We start from the raw sequence: 16,131 nt of genomic DNA, 5'->3' as shown, positions 1-16,131 counted from the left end.
TTATTTTAATTCGTTTATTTTTATGACATTAAATGTTATTTTCTTTAAGTCAATAATATAACAACGTATAGATATCGTAAAATATTTCACGTCGAAAATTTAAGTATGACAACACTTTGTGTTTTTTTTTTCAAAGATACTGATCCTTCTCGAATTGTTTTAAGCAAAGAGAATCTGCAATGAATGCGTCTTTAATGTTATCGTGTAAAATATTATGGATTTATTTTGTTTAGAAAACATGAAATTGTTTGATATGATTTTTTATGCACATTTGATTCGAAATAATTAGATAAATTTATATAACGCACAATTACAAAAAATATTATATTCATAATTGCATCGGTTAAGTTTTATATCATTTTGGGGAAACTTTTTTTTTATTTAAATATATCGCTCGACGTAAAAGACGCATTTAGCTGAGAAGCAGCGGTAATTCGATTCCTTCGGAATAATTTGCTAGACCTCTAGGTAATACAGTTTGATGAATTTAAAATCGTAGATGTTGTTAGCGTTAAAATAGAATAAATGGTGCCAAATTATGAAATGATTACAAGGAAACGCGGACGTTGAGATCGAATTCATGTTTTTACAAACTGTAGTTAGGTAGACATTCAAGAATTTAATCTTTTCTAAAAAATAGTTTCGATCGAGCCACGTTCAAGAGCTGTTGAAATGATGTATAAATAAAATATAATATTTTTAATGGGAGAAAATATCCGATATCCCAATCGTAGAAGCTCAAATTATATTTTAATACTTAATAGCGTTCGATATAATTCCGTGTAATGTTTGAATAGGTTATATTAAAGTTCAAGTCCGAATATGCGTTAAGGGCCGATTCTATTGTATAAGCTTCGCGTTAGGTCGTTGGTCAAGAAATGCTGACTAGCGGCCCAAGTTGGGAGGTGCGCACGTAAAACCTTTCGACTTGCGCCTCCTGTTGGACTGTTTTCCGACCGGTATGTAACAGTGAGGAAACTATGTTTGAGGAGTACTGTGTTTGCGCAAAACACTTACATTATAATATATTTCGCGTAGTTTGCTAGTCTCTAGAGTGAACTACCATCTGAAACTCTCTAGTAATTTGACAGGATTAGATTATATTAACTAAAAAATTAATCTTGGCCCCACTAACGATTTCAAGTCTCAAAATCTAAGTCCAGGAAAGAAGACTATTTGCTATCTTTTTTAATTTGACATGTAAGAAAGAGATAGCAGTACGTTTAATCTGTCAGATTACTAAAGTTTAGAGATATACTGCAGGATCGGCATTATTATCAACGTATTCATTAGTGTCGATGTTCAAAAGCGTTGTACTTAATTTAACTAAGATGATATATTTTCTTTATAAATCGACACGATTAACGACTTATTTCATTTTACTATTAACATAACGTTTCTCTATAATTAACAGTTTTCGGACGTTAAATTTAAGATTTATAAGTATAATATGAAAATTCTAATCTATTTTTTAATAAAATTATATAAGGATTCATTAGAATTAAGGTTCAGCGAATTCATTATTTTCTTTACAATTTAATTCGTTAATTATCATGAATTATGTAATTTTACCATTTCATTAAACGGGCCGGTTATATTGTCGTTTGTCGAGGAATTCGCGACATTTTGAAAAGATACGGTTTATTCCTCGATGGTAAATATATGTAAAACCATCACGTTTATCAATAAGAGTAAATATGAATTCGATATTTAAATATACATTCATTCATTCATTCAATCAATCTTCTTATTTTAAATTATTACGTTAAAAATTTAAGATATTTAATGATGTATATTTTATGTTCTCAACACCTACTTCTGTCATTCATCCGTATGTTAAATTTAAAATATAAAATTATATAATTCAATAATTATAAATTAATACTGTTTAAATTGTTAATATGTTTGGATTGTGTCGGTAGGTTTGAGAACCAATTAAATTGGAATTAGAATTGAATAATAATTTTATTTTGACTTGGGAAACTTAACTTCTTGTGATTTAGTTATTAAGTTGAATGAATTTCGAAATAAAATGAAGCGATGCAATTGTATGAAATGTCTAGTAATTCAAGGTAGCAAATCTCATGACTCGAATAATTAACACAATGACAAGCGAAGCGTAGAATAATAATGCGGAGGATATATCCGTCATGCCGACTGTTGTGTTTCGTAACGATGTTTTAAATATATATATATATCAATCATTGAAACAATGGATTACCAAACATAAATGGTTTCTAAAAGGCTAGCTTAACGGACTATTGGAACGGCTGAACATTAATTATCATTCAATTGCGATATGGTTGCAGAAATGTTCTTTTACTAAATTGTCTACATAAGTATCATTTTCAGTTTAATTTTGTTACAACTGTTCGAATATCAATTATTACTTATTGTCATTACGATTAACCCCATACCAATAATTGTTTTGACATTTGTTGTCTCCTTCATTCAAATGTGAAATAGTTAATGTTAGAACGAGAGAGAATTACTAACTAACCTACTGAGTCGTTATTCAATGTTTATTAGGCCGGTACTACAATTTCTAATGTTAATTATGCATTCATTCGCTCATTCACAATGAATGATATGCTTAATAATGTGACAATAATGAATAAAAAAATCAAAAGGATTCAAATGTACGATTAATTGCTTTTATTGCGTTAATTAATAGCCTTTTAGGAACCTAATTAAGATTAATTATTTTTCTATGCAACTAATATCGTTTATTTATAGTAACTGTAACCCACCAATTTATGTAAGATTTATTTCAATAGAATTATAATATACTGACTTTAAAGTATGGAAGTAATGAATAATATACTTTCGCTACAGTTAATTTATATTGAGGTCCTAAAGCTGTCATGATTATGCTTACGAAGAAGTCATAAAACTATCTATCTTCATAACTTTGCGCTATTTCTTTCTCTTTCCTTCTTGAGAGTGACCCAATTTATTTTTCTCTTTCATCAGTATCTTCTCTAGTCAGTTCCTTCCAAGACATGACACATTTTTATTTAATTTAAAATGTAATTTTATTAATATATCTTTATATAATAATTCTATTGGAATAAATAATAATTTTGAACATTCCAAAAGTAAGTTAATGTTTAATTAAAGTTCTCAAAGGAAATGTCGACAGCTTGGTGACTTGCTAACTTTATCACTATAAGTGTGTAATACATTTCCGAACCAAATAATTATATTTAATAAAACAAACTAAGGAATGTGGTAACCGTGTTTCATTTCAACATTTTTAACAAGAGCGTCTTTTAAATTATATTTTATACATGATTATTGTTTAAATTATTTTTACAATTACATAAAAAAGATTGATAAACATAGCCATTGATAGAACAATTGATAGGTGAATACTGCTGGCGGAGTCAGGGTCTGGGAGCCAGGGGCCGCATTGTCGATAGCCCACTTCCTGAAATCAGAATAAAAATCTAATAATTAGTTACCCGATCAGTAGAGCTTATTCATTAATAAAGCTATTCTTTAGTAGTTTGAAGTAGACTCATAAAATCAATCATCATGTTGAAGTCCTGAATTAATTGTAAAGCTATCACCGGTTCGGAAATTAGTTTCTACCGTCCAAAACTGGCAAGAAACTCAGTAGTTATTCTTTTCCATCACTCCAATTACCTACAGAGTATGTCGGTGACAATTATTATTTCAAATATCGTAGAAATCAATAAATACTAAGACAAGTTAAAGTCATTGTGGGATTTTTTTATGCTAGTTTGGCGGACGAACATATGGGCCACCTGATGGTAAGTGGTCACCACCGGTCATATACAAAAGCGCTGTAAGAAATATTAACCATTTCTTACATCGGCAATACTGCCACCAACCTTGGGAACTAAGATTTTATGTCCCTCGTGCCTGTTACACTGGCTCACTCACCCTTCAGACCGAAACACACAGTAGAATATTTGATGCGTTGGTGGTACTTATCCAGATGGGTACTCATCACCAAGGATATTATGGGAATGATATGTGTCTTCGGATATAGTAATTATAAAATTCAAAGAACATGATTATGATAATATCGTATCTTCGTTATTTGGTATTACAAAATTTAAAGAATGAGATAGGGAGAGCTCTTCAATGATAGCATCATAGATTGTATCGCAATAGAGCGAGGTAGCAATAATCTACATCTGATCGGAGAATATCATACCGTGAATAGATACTAAAAAACGATCTAAATAATTTGATAAAGTTGAAAAATAATTTCTTCTATTGGTTAATTAATGTCTTATCTTAGTTAAATCTTATCAAATTTCATCTTATTTATCGTGTAGGGAAGTTTATCTCTTTTTATGGAATTAGAGATATGTATGCTATTTTTATTTCCCTTTGTTATGTCACTGGTACACCACGGTGATGCCGTTTTAAGTGACTGTGAAAATAAACTAAAATTAACCGTTAAAAACTATTAACAGGTATCACTTTTTGATACATTGAACTACATATGCTGAAATTCGTTACGCACACAAGCTTATTTATATCTAAAGGGATTGGTCGTCAGGTATAATCCAATCGTACAGCTTATAAAACATTAAAATCATTTCTGCTTTATGTTCCACGTGAAACGAAATAATTTTTTTTTTAGTTTTCGTTTAAAAGGAATTCGTGTGAATATTCTCTCTCATAGCGTCTCCAAACCGGAGGCGACTTGGCTACTGCTAGGGCGGCGGGGAGCTCACGTAGGCGAAGTCGTGCGGGAAGCAGCGCGTGTGCGGCGCGCGCGCGGGCAGCGGGGCGCGCGTGCGCCAGCACGCCAGCCGCGCCGCCAGCGGCCCGCGCCACTGCGCCGCCAGCGGCACCTGCACCGCCGAACGATCAGCGCACTGCCGCTACAGGCGCAGCCGTGCGGGTTGTAATATATCTACCGGTTCGTTAGTGAACGGATTGTTGACCGGCTTCCCGGAGTGCTTGCAGCCGTTGTAGATCGCCAGCAGGAGCAGGTTGGTGTTCGGAACCTCTGCGCCGATTAGAGGCCACTTGCACAGGTGGGGGGTCCGCCTTAAGGCTTCCATTGCTTTAGGGGTGCGCTGTGAAATAAAAAAAAAGTGCTCAAAATGCTCTCTATTTCAGTTTACTAAATATTATGATTACAACAACAACAGCCTGTAAATTCCCACTGCTGGGCTAAAGGCCTCCTCTCCCTTTGAGGAGAAGGTTTTTGGAACATATTCCACCACGCTGTTCCGATGCGGGTTGGTGGAATACACATGTGGCAGAATTTCTATGAAATTTGTCACATGCAGGTTTCCTCACGATGTTTTCCTTCACCGCTGAGCACGAGATGAATTATAAAGACAAATTAAGCACATGAATCAGCGGTGCTTGCCTGGGTTTGAACCCGCAATCATCGGTTAAGATGCGCGCGTTCTCTCCACTGGGCCATCTCGACTCTATGACATGATTACGTTTGTCTCATAAGATTAGTGCTGAAACGCGTTCTTTTATAATATCAATGTTCAAGAAATTAGGTATATAGAGCATATAAATGAAACTGCCATAGCCTAAATGGCTTCGCTCAGCATCCCCGCGTGAGTGTCGGCGGGGCGCGCACCTGCAGGTCGTAGAGCGCGCGCGAGCGGTCGCAGGCGGCGAAGCGCGTGCGGTTGACGAGCACGCGCCGGTCGTAGAGGCGCTCGTACTTCTCGCGCTCGTAGTCGCGCCGCAGCCGCCGCCGACGCTTCTCCTTCTCCGCCTCCGTGTCGCTCGCCACGGGAACACCTGGATTTCACACGAGTCGTACTTACAGCCCCTCTAATAATTGTGAAGCTATCATATGTGCAGCATCGCATATATTATTTAATACAAACTAGGGTTCAATCTACGAACTCGTAAATAGATTCAAACGAATGTCATATTTAGAACTACTTTTTGAATAGAAAAATAAGTAAGCTATATTAGTTAAATATATACTAGCTAAATGATTAGAAGATGAGAAACTTATCAGACAATTTCAGTTTCAAACCTATTACAGACAAGTACCACTAATTTGTCATGTTAAGAACGTCTGTGTTTACCATTGGACTCGACGAAAAACATACCGAACCTTTTGCTTTGGTAGCATCAAACTTAGTTTAGAAATATTTTATTTAAAACTTTATAATTCGAATACAAAATGGATAAAGCCTTAACGAACAAAACCATTGTTTAAACAAACTCACTGGAATAAAGTAAAGTGGCAAATGTGAGAACATGTTCAGTGGCGCGTACGAGCATCTTCACAGAATGCCAAGCTGACCTCACCAATGAAGGTAGCGACTGAAAAGTTAATAAAATTCGTAGCAAATTTTGTTTTGGTTATAGTTTTTTATTATGTAGTCTATTATCCCGTCCATCTAGGACGGGATAATAGACTATCTTTTGGTGATCACCACGTCCATACATAATGATGTAAGAAATATTGACCGCCCCTTACATTGCGAATGCACCTCCAACCTCGGGAATTAAGATCAAATGCCCCTTATGCCTGTAGTTACACTGGCTCTCCCACCATTCAAATTGCAACACAATAATGCTGAGATTTGCTGTTCGGTGGTAGAATATCTAATGATTACGAAGTGATCACCAAATGAACTTTACTATTGGGCTTAGTCACTTAGCAAGCAAAAACACTGCTTTCCTTTATTTTATATGCTTAATACGCATTGAAGATTTCTAAGGAAGGTGATGATGGCTTAGGTTATTTGGTTAAATATATTATATATTCACTTCTTAGCTTTTGTAATGTTAACGAATTTTATGTATAAATGTCTGCAACTAACCGGAGCTCCCGAATATATCTTTTCATTCTTAGGCGGGAAACAGACACCCTGGTAATCGTGTACCCAGCTCAACTTAAATATGTTAGCATTAAGCAGCGCCGCCATGGCTGCGGGGTGCGAGTTGGCGAGGTGTTCCCTAAGCGGCTCGTCTTCCTCTTCGCCGTCGTCGTCACGCACGGCGGACACTATCCACGCGCCTTCGTCGATGAGCACGCACGACCAGTCCTTGCCGTCACAGCGCGCGTCGCAATCGTCTTCGTCCTCCTCATCGCACTAGCATGGGGTAAAATGATCACAAATTGAACAAATTATTACAAAGGCTTACTATTGTATTATAAGCTAGCTTTGCCCGTATCTTTGCTTGCCTGAAAATTGAATATATTAACACATTAACTATTTTATATTACGTAAATTTAAAACCTTTTTTTATACTACACACTAGTTGTTTTCCCTTTGGGTTGGAATATTTAAATACGCTTAAATACATATCTACTAATATTAAATCAGGAACCCAAAAAGAAAGTTTTATGTTTCTAATTAAAAACTAAAGGACTTCTTTACAAATATTCAAACACTATTTCATCCCCAATTTTCAAAGGAATCTTGAAAATTCCTTCCTTAGTGGGTTTCTACTCAATAAAACGATCATACTTACGAATTTCATGGCCTTATTATGCTATTTTATGTGTACAGGAAATGAAAAATTTAAAGACCAATTTTAGAATCTCTAAATAATGATGCAAAATTTTGATCAGATAACGAGAATAGTGCTTTTTGATATCGAGACAAATGATATAGTTTAAATTCTCTTACGTCATCCAGTATACGTAAATTAGTGACGGAGTTGAGCAGGTCCTCCAAGTGCTTGGGGTGGAAGTGGTATCCGGCCACGCCAAACACGCCCGCGCTTGCGTGCCCCACAGTGCGCGCTGCCGTGAGCCACTCATATCGCTCGCCCAGCTGGGATGTCAGAACATTTTCAATTAGCAGGCTTAAAACTTCTAATAAAGGAACTAAAACTTCTTGTTATTTGATGGTAAGATGGTTAAACTTGCAATCTAAGGAAAGTTTCTGAAGTCATCTTTAAATTTGCAACATGAAAGCTGATGCGCTGCCCGCCCTCCAGATAATACTAAATGTCTGAAAACTCCTAGATTATTGCGCAACGGGAAAATCTCAAGTAAAATTGCACAATCATCACGGCGTGGAAAGAAAGATGTTAGATGATTCACGTTTCTTGGTATGTGAATTGGTCTTTTTCAATTAATATTCTAAAATAAAATAATACGAAAATGTATTTGTTAGTTTTACCTTCTTGAACGCAGGAAGTTGATAAGATTGGTATATTTTTGGAAGCATTTATTATTAGTAATGTTTTAACTCAACGGTTTTTGTCTCATAAGTTTGCTATAAATAATTATGTATGCCTTACAATCTTGGGTAGTTTTTAATGTTGTCAAATTTAAATAGTTTTAAGTGTAACAATCAGTTTGACGGGTTTATTTTTTTAACCCAAAATTTACTATTAAGAATAAACCTAATTGTTTTAAAAGTATGTGTCTATTTTAATATTATTGACGTCATATATGAAATTACGCCAGAAAGCCATCTGTTAGTGGGGTCAGTGCCGTTTGACTTAACAGTAATTAATATGTACGTACAACTAGAAAAAAATTCGACATATACGAGACTAAATGATGATCATAAACATGCATAATGCGATTATACATTAAACGGTTATCGATACTTTATTTTTTTTTTCGATCGTAGATTAAAAAGATACAGAGATTTGATAACGACGATGATCAAATCTGAAAATTAATACAATACTAGCAAATGGAGTTGCACGAAAAATATAAAACTTTTCATTAAAAACTATATTTTTATAAAACTACTAATTTATCTTGAAGTATTGTTTCGATTAGATTTTAGGTAATTTTCAGAAAAAGGAGGCCATTAATTGGCCATATGTTTTGATTATTCTGTTCAATTTCTACAAATTTCTCTTAAGTACTCAGGTACCCTGATCTTTCTCGTCGTTTCATAAATTCATTACGAGAAATTTATTCGGCTACTGTATATGAATCATTTCATTATTTTTTATCTGAAGTTTTACTTTGTGAAAGAAAATCACGGAAGCTTTTAATTGCAAAGGATTATTATTGTGGAATATTGTGTCCTTATAAGACATTTAACCTTAAATTTAGAACCATTTTTTTGAGTAACCGCAAAACTAGTATTAAAATTCAGCGCTAATATAGATGTAAATATTTTTGTTTTAAAGAAGATAGTTACATTCAGTTTTATTATGATAATGATTCCTCTTAAATTTAGGCATGTCTTAGTACATATGATTAGTACATGATGATGATCCTGTCTTGGTGAAAACTAACATTACAGACTTATATACTAAAGGGTTTTCCATTAAGGGCGCTTGATCTTTGAAATGCAAAAAAAAATACATGTAGGAGAGATATTTGTGATTTTTTTTTTTTATTTGAAAGGTCAATCGACCCCATTATGTATGGAATATGACATTATTCAAATGACCGCCATGGCTTCGGTTGGTGGCGCACACACGAAAGGTCCAATTTTCGATGACTCTGGCGCACAAATTGGGCTGTATTTGATCGATGACGTGGCGTATGTTGACTTTGAGGGTATCTGTGGTTTGCGGTTTGTTGGCATAGAACTGCGACTTAAGAAAACCCCACAAGAAAAAGTCCAGCGGGGTCAAATCGCACGATCTCGGTGGCCAGTTCACGTCGCCTCCGCGCGAGATGACCATGTCCAGAAATTGCTCGTGCAGACCTTCCATCATCAAACCACATGTTGTCCAGATCCATATTCTCGATTTCAGGCCAAAAGAAGTTGGTTATCATCGACGGCCACACCATTATCGTTTTCGAAAAAATACGGACTAATCACGCCTCCGGCCCAAAATTGCCGGACTGCCGTGGTTTTCGAGGACACTGTCGCGCACAGCGGCGATATTTTCGGCAGATCTCGCGTTACGTTGACGCACGGGAACCGGCTGATTGTTAACTGAACCGGTTGACTCGAATTCGTCCACCAATCGACGGATAGTCGACTCGGCAGGACGATCATCGCGACCGTAAAACGGGCGAAGTGCGCGGAACGTTGCTTGAACTGAAGACCCATTTTCATAAAACAATTTTATGATTTGCACGTGCTGCCCGACACTGTAACCTGCCATGGTGGTTTGGGAGGACGGAATGAATATAACACACTGCATTTGACAGCTGTCACTCAAACAACATGGCCGTAATCAGCTGTCAAAGTTCAAGCGTCCCTATTGGTAAACCCCATACTAGTGACCCGCCCCGGGCTCGGCACGGGTACAATGCTGATACTGCATGTACTACAGATTTTTTCTTGTTTTTTTTTTAATATTGTATTGACATATGTATCATATATAAAAACCTTCATTAGAGGTATCAAATTCAGATGCGTAATTTGAAAGATAGAGGCAGACAGCGGGAAGCGACTTTGTGTTATACTAAGTATTGATAATGATGATTGTGTTTCTAGCGGCTGACCGGCGGCGGCGGCAGGTAGGAGTTGCGGCGCGCGCGCGCGGGCGCGACGGGCGCGTGCACGACGAGCGCGGCGGGCGCGGCGGCGGCGCGGCGGTACCACGCCTCGCGCGGCCCGCGCGCCCACGCCGCGCCCGCCGGCGGCTCCGCGTGCGCGCTCGTCGCGCGCCGCACCGCCCAGCGCGTCAGCCCGCTCTCTGCGGAGAGCCTTCTGTTGCAGTTCAAACTAACACTTCTAGTACGTCACTTGGTGGTTACGTTTACTTGGTGGTAGGGCTTTGTGCGAGCCCGTCTGGGTAGGTACCACCCACTCATCAATTATTCTACCGCCAAATAACAGTACTCAGTATTGCTGTGTTCCGATTTGAAGGGCGAGTGAGCCAGTATAACTACAGGCACAAGGGACATAACATCTTAGTTCCCAAGGTTAATGGCGCAGTGACGATGTAAGGAATAGTTAATATTTCTCACAGCGTCATTGTCTATGGGTGATGGTGACCACTTACCATCAGGTGGCCCATATGCTCGTCCGCCAACCTATACCATAAAAAAAAAAGTTCATACTCACGTTCGCGTCGTTTCTTAGCGATAATTTAGTCTGAGGTGACTTGCCACTGTTATTTCAGCTACCTTTCATTTTATGGTATGTGTGATAAGTTTTGTTTCATAGAAAAAATATATACCTCCTATGATAGTTGTTACAAAAGTTCGTAGACTGTATTTTGACGGGCGATTTTAATGTACTCTTATGTATTAAATACCACATTGATGTCTGATGTAGCAGTTGAACCGCAACCATACGAAGTTGATAAATAACGTTTGATCGAATAAATTAACCGATGAACATATCTGTCAAATACCGACAAAAACGTCAGCCATATCGAGAAACCTACACTACCAGTATAATGACCGCGATTGGTTGACATAAATACCGCTAGCAAAGAACGTCGTAATGGAGCCCAGCGAATGTTCTCCCTCGATGGTGTCCATCTCCATCCACGGGCCAGTGGCGATTATCTCCTTGCATAGGCGGGCCATTAATTCCTCATTACCTGGACAAAATTGTATTAAATTAATAAGTATATTAAATACTTTAGTTATAAATAACATAATTGGATGGTTTGATTTTGCTTTTATCACAATGGAAAGTTTAATATTTATTATCTGTGGCGTCAGTGAGGATACGCTGATCGCAGTGATAGTTGATGTGCTGAACAAAGATAACTCATTAGCATTATATATTTTTGTACAATAAGTTAATATATGTGATATAATTAGTGGTAATCGAAGTCTATTTACAATGTCAAAGATTGCTGCGAATGATAAATGTTCTTATCAAAATTTCAATTCAATCGTTTAGGTTTGGGTGACGTTTGGGGTTAAAACTTGAGTTTGAGTGTTATTGCTTGCATTATTGCGCTGGATATTGGTTGTCATATAAAATGGGCCGATTCCGATTTTCTTGACTTTAAACCCAGGTCGGGTCAACAAAAACTTATTGAGATCTTAAACCAAAGTCTGAAAGTTGACAGTGTTGACACACCCGTCCTGGAAAGAAAGTAAAGTCTTCCAGCCTGTACGCTTTCGGATGAGTCTAATTGACTTTATCTCGGATTATGAGAATGTCAGAGAATAGAGTACATATACACTCTGTAAATATTTGTACACATACAGTTTATGCACTAAGATAGGTCTTGCTTAGTGTCCTATATGCTACATATATATACTCTAAATTGTAAATTGACATTATAAAAAAAAAATCCCGCTGAGTTTCTTTCGCCGGTTCTTCTCAAGTCTGAGGTATTATATTCCGAACCGATGGTAGATTTTCGACAGTCAATAAGAAAGTGTAAACACTTCTATTTTGAATAAAGGTTTTTGACTTTGACTTTGACTATGTTTTAAGAATGTGTCGTCAGCTTGGGTAAATTAAGGGATCCATTAAGGCATTAATGCGTGGGAAACAAAAATTTAAACTAAGAAAGCCTTAGAATCAAAAGTATAATAATTATAATTACATTGGTAAGTTTTTTCCAGAAGAGACGGCGTAATTGGTGAAAACAGATGCTTTATTTTCCTCATAGCGAAGTTAGCTTCGTCTCGTCTCCGTTTGATGAAGTGGATTATTTCTTCGTTCTTTGTCTCAAAATGTGGATCGACATATTGACAGTACAACCTGAAATGTATATACTTAAGTAGATTAAGACACTACACGCTACATATAGAGTATTTATAGAATGTAGTGTATTTATTTTTTAATGCTGCTATTTTTGTTTACGTATTATTTAAGGACTTAATAAAATAATTTCCCATTTTTTTTTAAATAATAGTAATGCCCCGCATTGCTAATATTCTTAATAATTTATCCGTTTAAGTTTATCACTTGTGTTAGGAGTAGGGACGACAAAAGCCCAAGGGTTTAGGATTATTGCCGCTTTACTTCTTGTAGTGTATGCATTTATTCATCCATTCATTCATTCGTACAAGCATTCGTTCTGTCATTCGTTCAGTAGTCACACAGACAGTGACAGTCTCGTTCGCACCACGTGAATACGAGAGCCACTGGCGAGAGTAGACATGCTGGTAGCCTGTCCGTTAGAGTCGTCCGTACAAGGACAGATTATACACTACCCATTAACAGTTATTTTCAAATTGCATAATAGGTACAAGGTGCTAATTTAGTTAATACATAACATACCATTCTGGATGTACGGAAAACTCCGTGTCATGCAATATCTTGTAGGCTTCCCTAGCGAGCTGCTGGGTGAACGCCGCGTCGGGAACGGCGTGTCTCGTGTTATATTTTGGCAGAGCAACTACTACCGTGTAATGGTTCATCACTCTCTTCCAGTAGTAGTCTTTCTTCTCTAAGATCGCTCGCATACCACCTTCGAATATGCTCTTCGTTTCCATCGTTCTGTGTCCACTGGGATGATCGACCACTAACTCCTTTCGGAACTAATAAATAAGAATTAATTAAAAAGGTTATTTCAAGTATGCTCGTATAAGCACTTGAATCTATATGTAAACAATTTAATGCCGCAATAGGTTCTTAATTTAGATTCCAGAAGATTATGTAGGTACCCTGGTCGTCATAAATTCTATGTTTAAGTATAGTCGAAGGAGTAAGCTGTATTCTTCCCATTCATCATATATACTACGTATTATCTTGTTCTGGTTTAAAGGGTGAGTAATTCAGTGTAAGGGACATCGTAATTTCCAATGTTAGTGAGGCATTGCCGATGTAAACGATAGTTAATATTTCTTACTTTATATCATTCTATTTCGTATAAACTATTGATAAAAACAATAAATAATGACAGAGTTAATAACCGGAAGATACATTTATCTCTCGACCTTTACTTAAGTAGCATTACCGCACCTTTTGCAGATAATCCAGAACGTAATGCGATTAATAAATGTATTACCTTGACTATTGTTTATTAAATTGAGTTTATTTAAACAGAAGAAATGAAGTTCCTGATGGCAAGTGGTTACAATCAATCAAGAAATATAAACAAAAGTTAATTATGGAAACAAAATTTTCAAGACGTATGTGCAGTTACTGTAGCTAGCTCGGTCAGAATTAAATAATTTTACGAATGTTTTTTGTTTAGCGATAGATGAATGGATAAGTAAAATATCACAGTTTGTGACAAAGTATTCGTTTGCAGCAGGATAAGGCTCAGAGCTTCCTCACGAAAGCTCTGTCGGTCCGGGTTTGACATTTGCCTAGGTTTTAATTCATTACATATATTCTAGGTATTTTCCACTCGCTGTCGTAACGGCCCTTGGAGTAGTGGTGCAAAAAGATTCATGAAAAGTATAACACCTCGCTTCATTGCCTCCACTGGTGACTGGAGGGCTGGTTCCTTTTTTGTAAAAAGGATCGGAATTGCGGATCAACGGGGAAATGCTGCTGGCATAATTGCCACCATTTAGTTGTATATATTTAAATATTTAATGTCATTAATTCTTATATTCATGATGTCATGAAATGATATATTTTTGTACCTACTATGTAAAATATAAATATTTATTTTATGCTCGTATTAATTATTATCATTTATTTTACTACGAATCGAGACGAAGATTACTATAAATGATTGCTTTTTTTATTTTATTTAATCGGACGCAATAAAAAATAATCTTAATCAGATAATCAGCAAGATATATTTCTTAAATTATTTAACAAAGAAGAACAGGATAATTTTTTTTATGAAATAGGTGGCAAACGAGCAGGAGGCTCACCTGATGGAAAGTGACTACCACCGCCCATGGACATCTGCAACACCAGGGGGCTTGCAGGTGCGTTGCCGGCCTTTGAGAAAGGAGTAGGCTCTTTTCTTGAAGGTTCCCATGTCGAGATGTCCGAAGGTGAAATTCAGCAGCCGGGATTAATCCGAACAATTCCTCGGAACATTCCCCGTGAAAAATTCGGTAGAAGATGCAGAGTGATCCAACATCTCTACACAAAGCCAAAGGATCAAGGAGATCGGAAAGGGCTTGATCGTCGATAACTCGAGCCGCTCTACGTTGGATGCGGTCAAATGGAAGGAGCTGGTACTGGGGAGCACCCGCCCAGAGGTGAGAGCAGTACTCCATGTGAGGCCGAATTTGCGTCTTGTAAAGTTTTAGGCGATGGGCCGACGTGAAATACTGTCTCGCCTTGCTGAGCACACCGAGCTTCTTTGAAGCCAATTTGTCTTTGCCTTCCAATTGACCGCGGAACTGAACGAGGCTCGAAATATCAACGCCAAGTATTCCGATACTACCTGTAGCGGCTATCGGGATGTTCTCAAATCGTGGAGATACGACAAATGGTGTTTTTTTAGCGGTTAACGCGCAAACTTGCGTCTTTTTGGGGTTGAAATGGACTAAATTTAGACGGCCCCAGTTCGAGACTTCGTTTAACGAAGACTCGATTTCAGACACAAGTTTGTTCCGGTTTTCTTCGACGTTTTCCCGAGAAATATTAGCGCGGCCGGTGTATAAGGTGTCAACGGTACTGTCGTCTGCATAGCAATGAATGTTCCCGATTTGCAACAAATCATTGATATGCAGAAGAAACAGAGTGGGTGATAGAACGCAGCCTTGTGGAACACCAGCATTGACGAATTTTAAGTCAGAGCATGCACCGTCGACAACGACCTTGATGCTCCGATCTGCCAAAAAGCTGGTAATCCAATTGCATAATTTCCCGGGAAGCCCATAGGAAGGAAGCTTCGAAAGAAGCGCTTTGTGCCATACACGATCGAAGGCCTTCGCTATGTCCAAGCTGGCTGCTAATGCCTCCCCCTTGCTCTCAACTGCTTCAGCCCACCTGTGAGTAAGGTAAACTAGAAGATCACCGGCTGAGCGACCCCGACGGAAACCGTACTGGCGGTCACTAATCAGCTGATTCTCCTCTAGGTACCGCAGGAGCTGGCAGTTAATAAGGGACTCCATTATCTCGGAGAGCAAGGAGGTGATGGCTATAGGCCTATAATTGGACGGATCTGAGCGGTTGCCTTTTTTAGGGATCGGATGCACCAAAGCAGTCTTCCAGGAGTTCGGGACGACGCCTAATGCGTAGGATTGCCGGAAAAGACGCGTTAAGACCGGTGCCAACTCGGGAGCACATGTCCGTAGCACGATTGGAGGGATGCCATCGGGTCCACTCGACTTGTGAATGTCCAAGGCTTTACGAACTGCACTTTGCCGAAATTTAACCTCCGGCATCGTCGTATCACATCGCGGGATTGATGGTGGTGACTTTCCTTGGTCATCCAGAGTCGAGT

General features: G+C 37.8%; 1 protein-coding gene across 1 annotated transcript in view; it reads right to left on the bottom strand.

The window, feature by feature from the left end:
• Nucleotides 1-3,224: 3,224 nt before the first annotated feature.
• LOC124534691 (voltage-dependent calcium channel subunit alpha-2/delta-3-like) overlaps nt 3,225-16,131 on the bottom strand; it is a 31,084-nt gene continuing 18,177 nt past the window's right edge. Inside the window, exons 14-24 of the mRNA XM_047110672.1 lie at nt 13,050-13,309; nt 12,370-12,527; nt 11,284-11,403; nt 10,355-10,548; nt 7,608-7,754; nt 6,795-7,067; nt 6,195-6,291; nt 5,588-5,754; nt 4,902-5,063; nt 4,716-4,835; nt 3,225-3,430 (exon numbers count right to left, since the gene is read on the bottom strand). Coding sequence (XP_046966628.1) covers nt 3,302-3,430; nt 4,716-4,835; nt 4,902-5,063; nt 5,588-5,754; nt 6,195-6,291; nt 6,795-7,067; nt 7,608-7,754; nt 10,355-10,548; nt 11,284-11,403; nt 12,370-12,527; nt 13,050-13,309 — 1,827 coding nt within the window. The 3' untranslated portion in view covers nt 3,225-3,301. The remainder of the gene's footprint in view (nt 3,431-4,715; nt 4,836-4,901; nt 5,064-5,587; nt 5,755-6,194; nt 6,292-6,794; nt 7,068-7,607; nt 7,755-10,354; nt 10,549-11,283; nt 11,404-12,369; nt 12,528-13,049; nt 13,310-16,131) is intronic.

This window comes from Vanessa cardui, chromosome 13, assembly GCF_905220365.1.
Source record: "Vanessa cardui chromosome 13, ilVanCard2.1, whole genome shotgun sequence".
Taxonomy (NCBI): domain Eukaryota; kingdom Metazoa; phylum Arthropoda; class Insecta; order Lepidoptera; family Nymphalidae; genus Vanessa; species Vanessa cardui.
The sequence above is the reverse complement of the archived record's forward strand: the minus strand, read 5'-3'. Positions and strand labels throughout refer to the sequence as shown.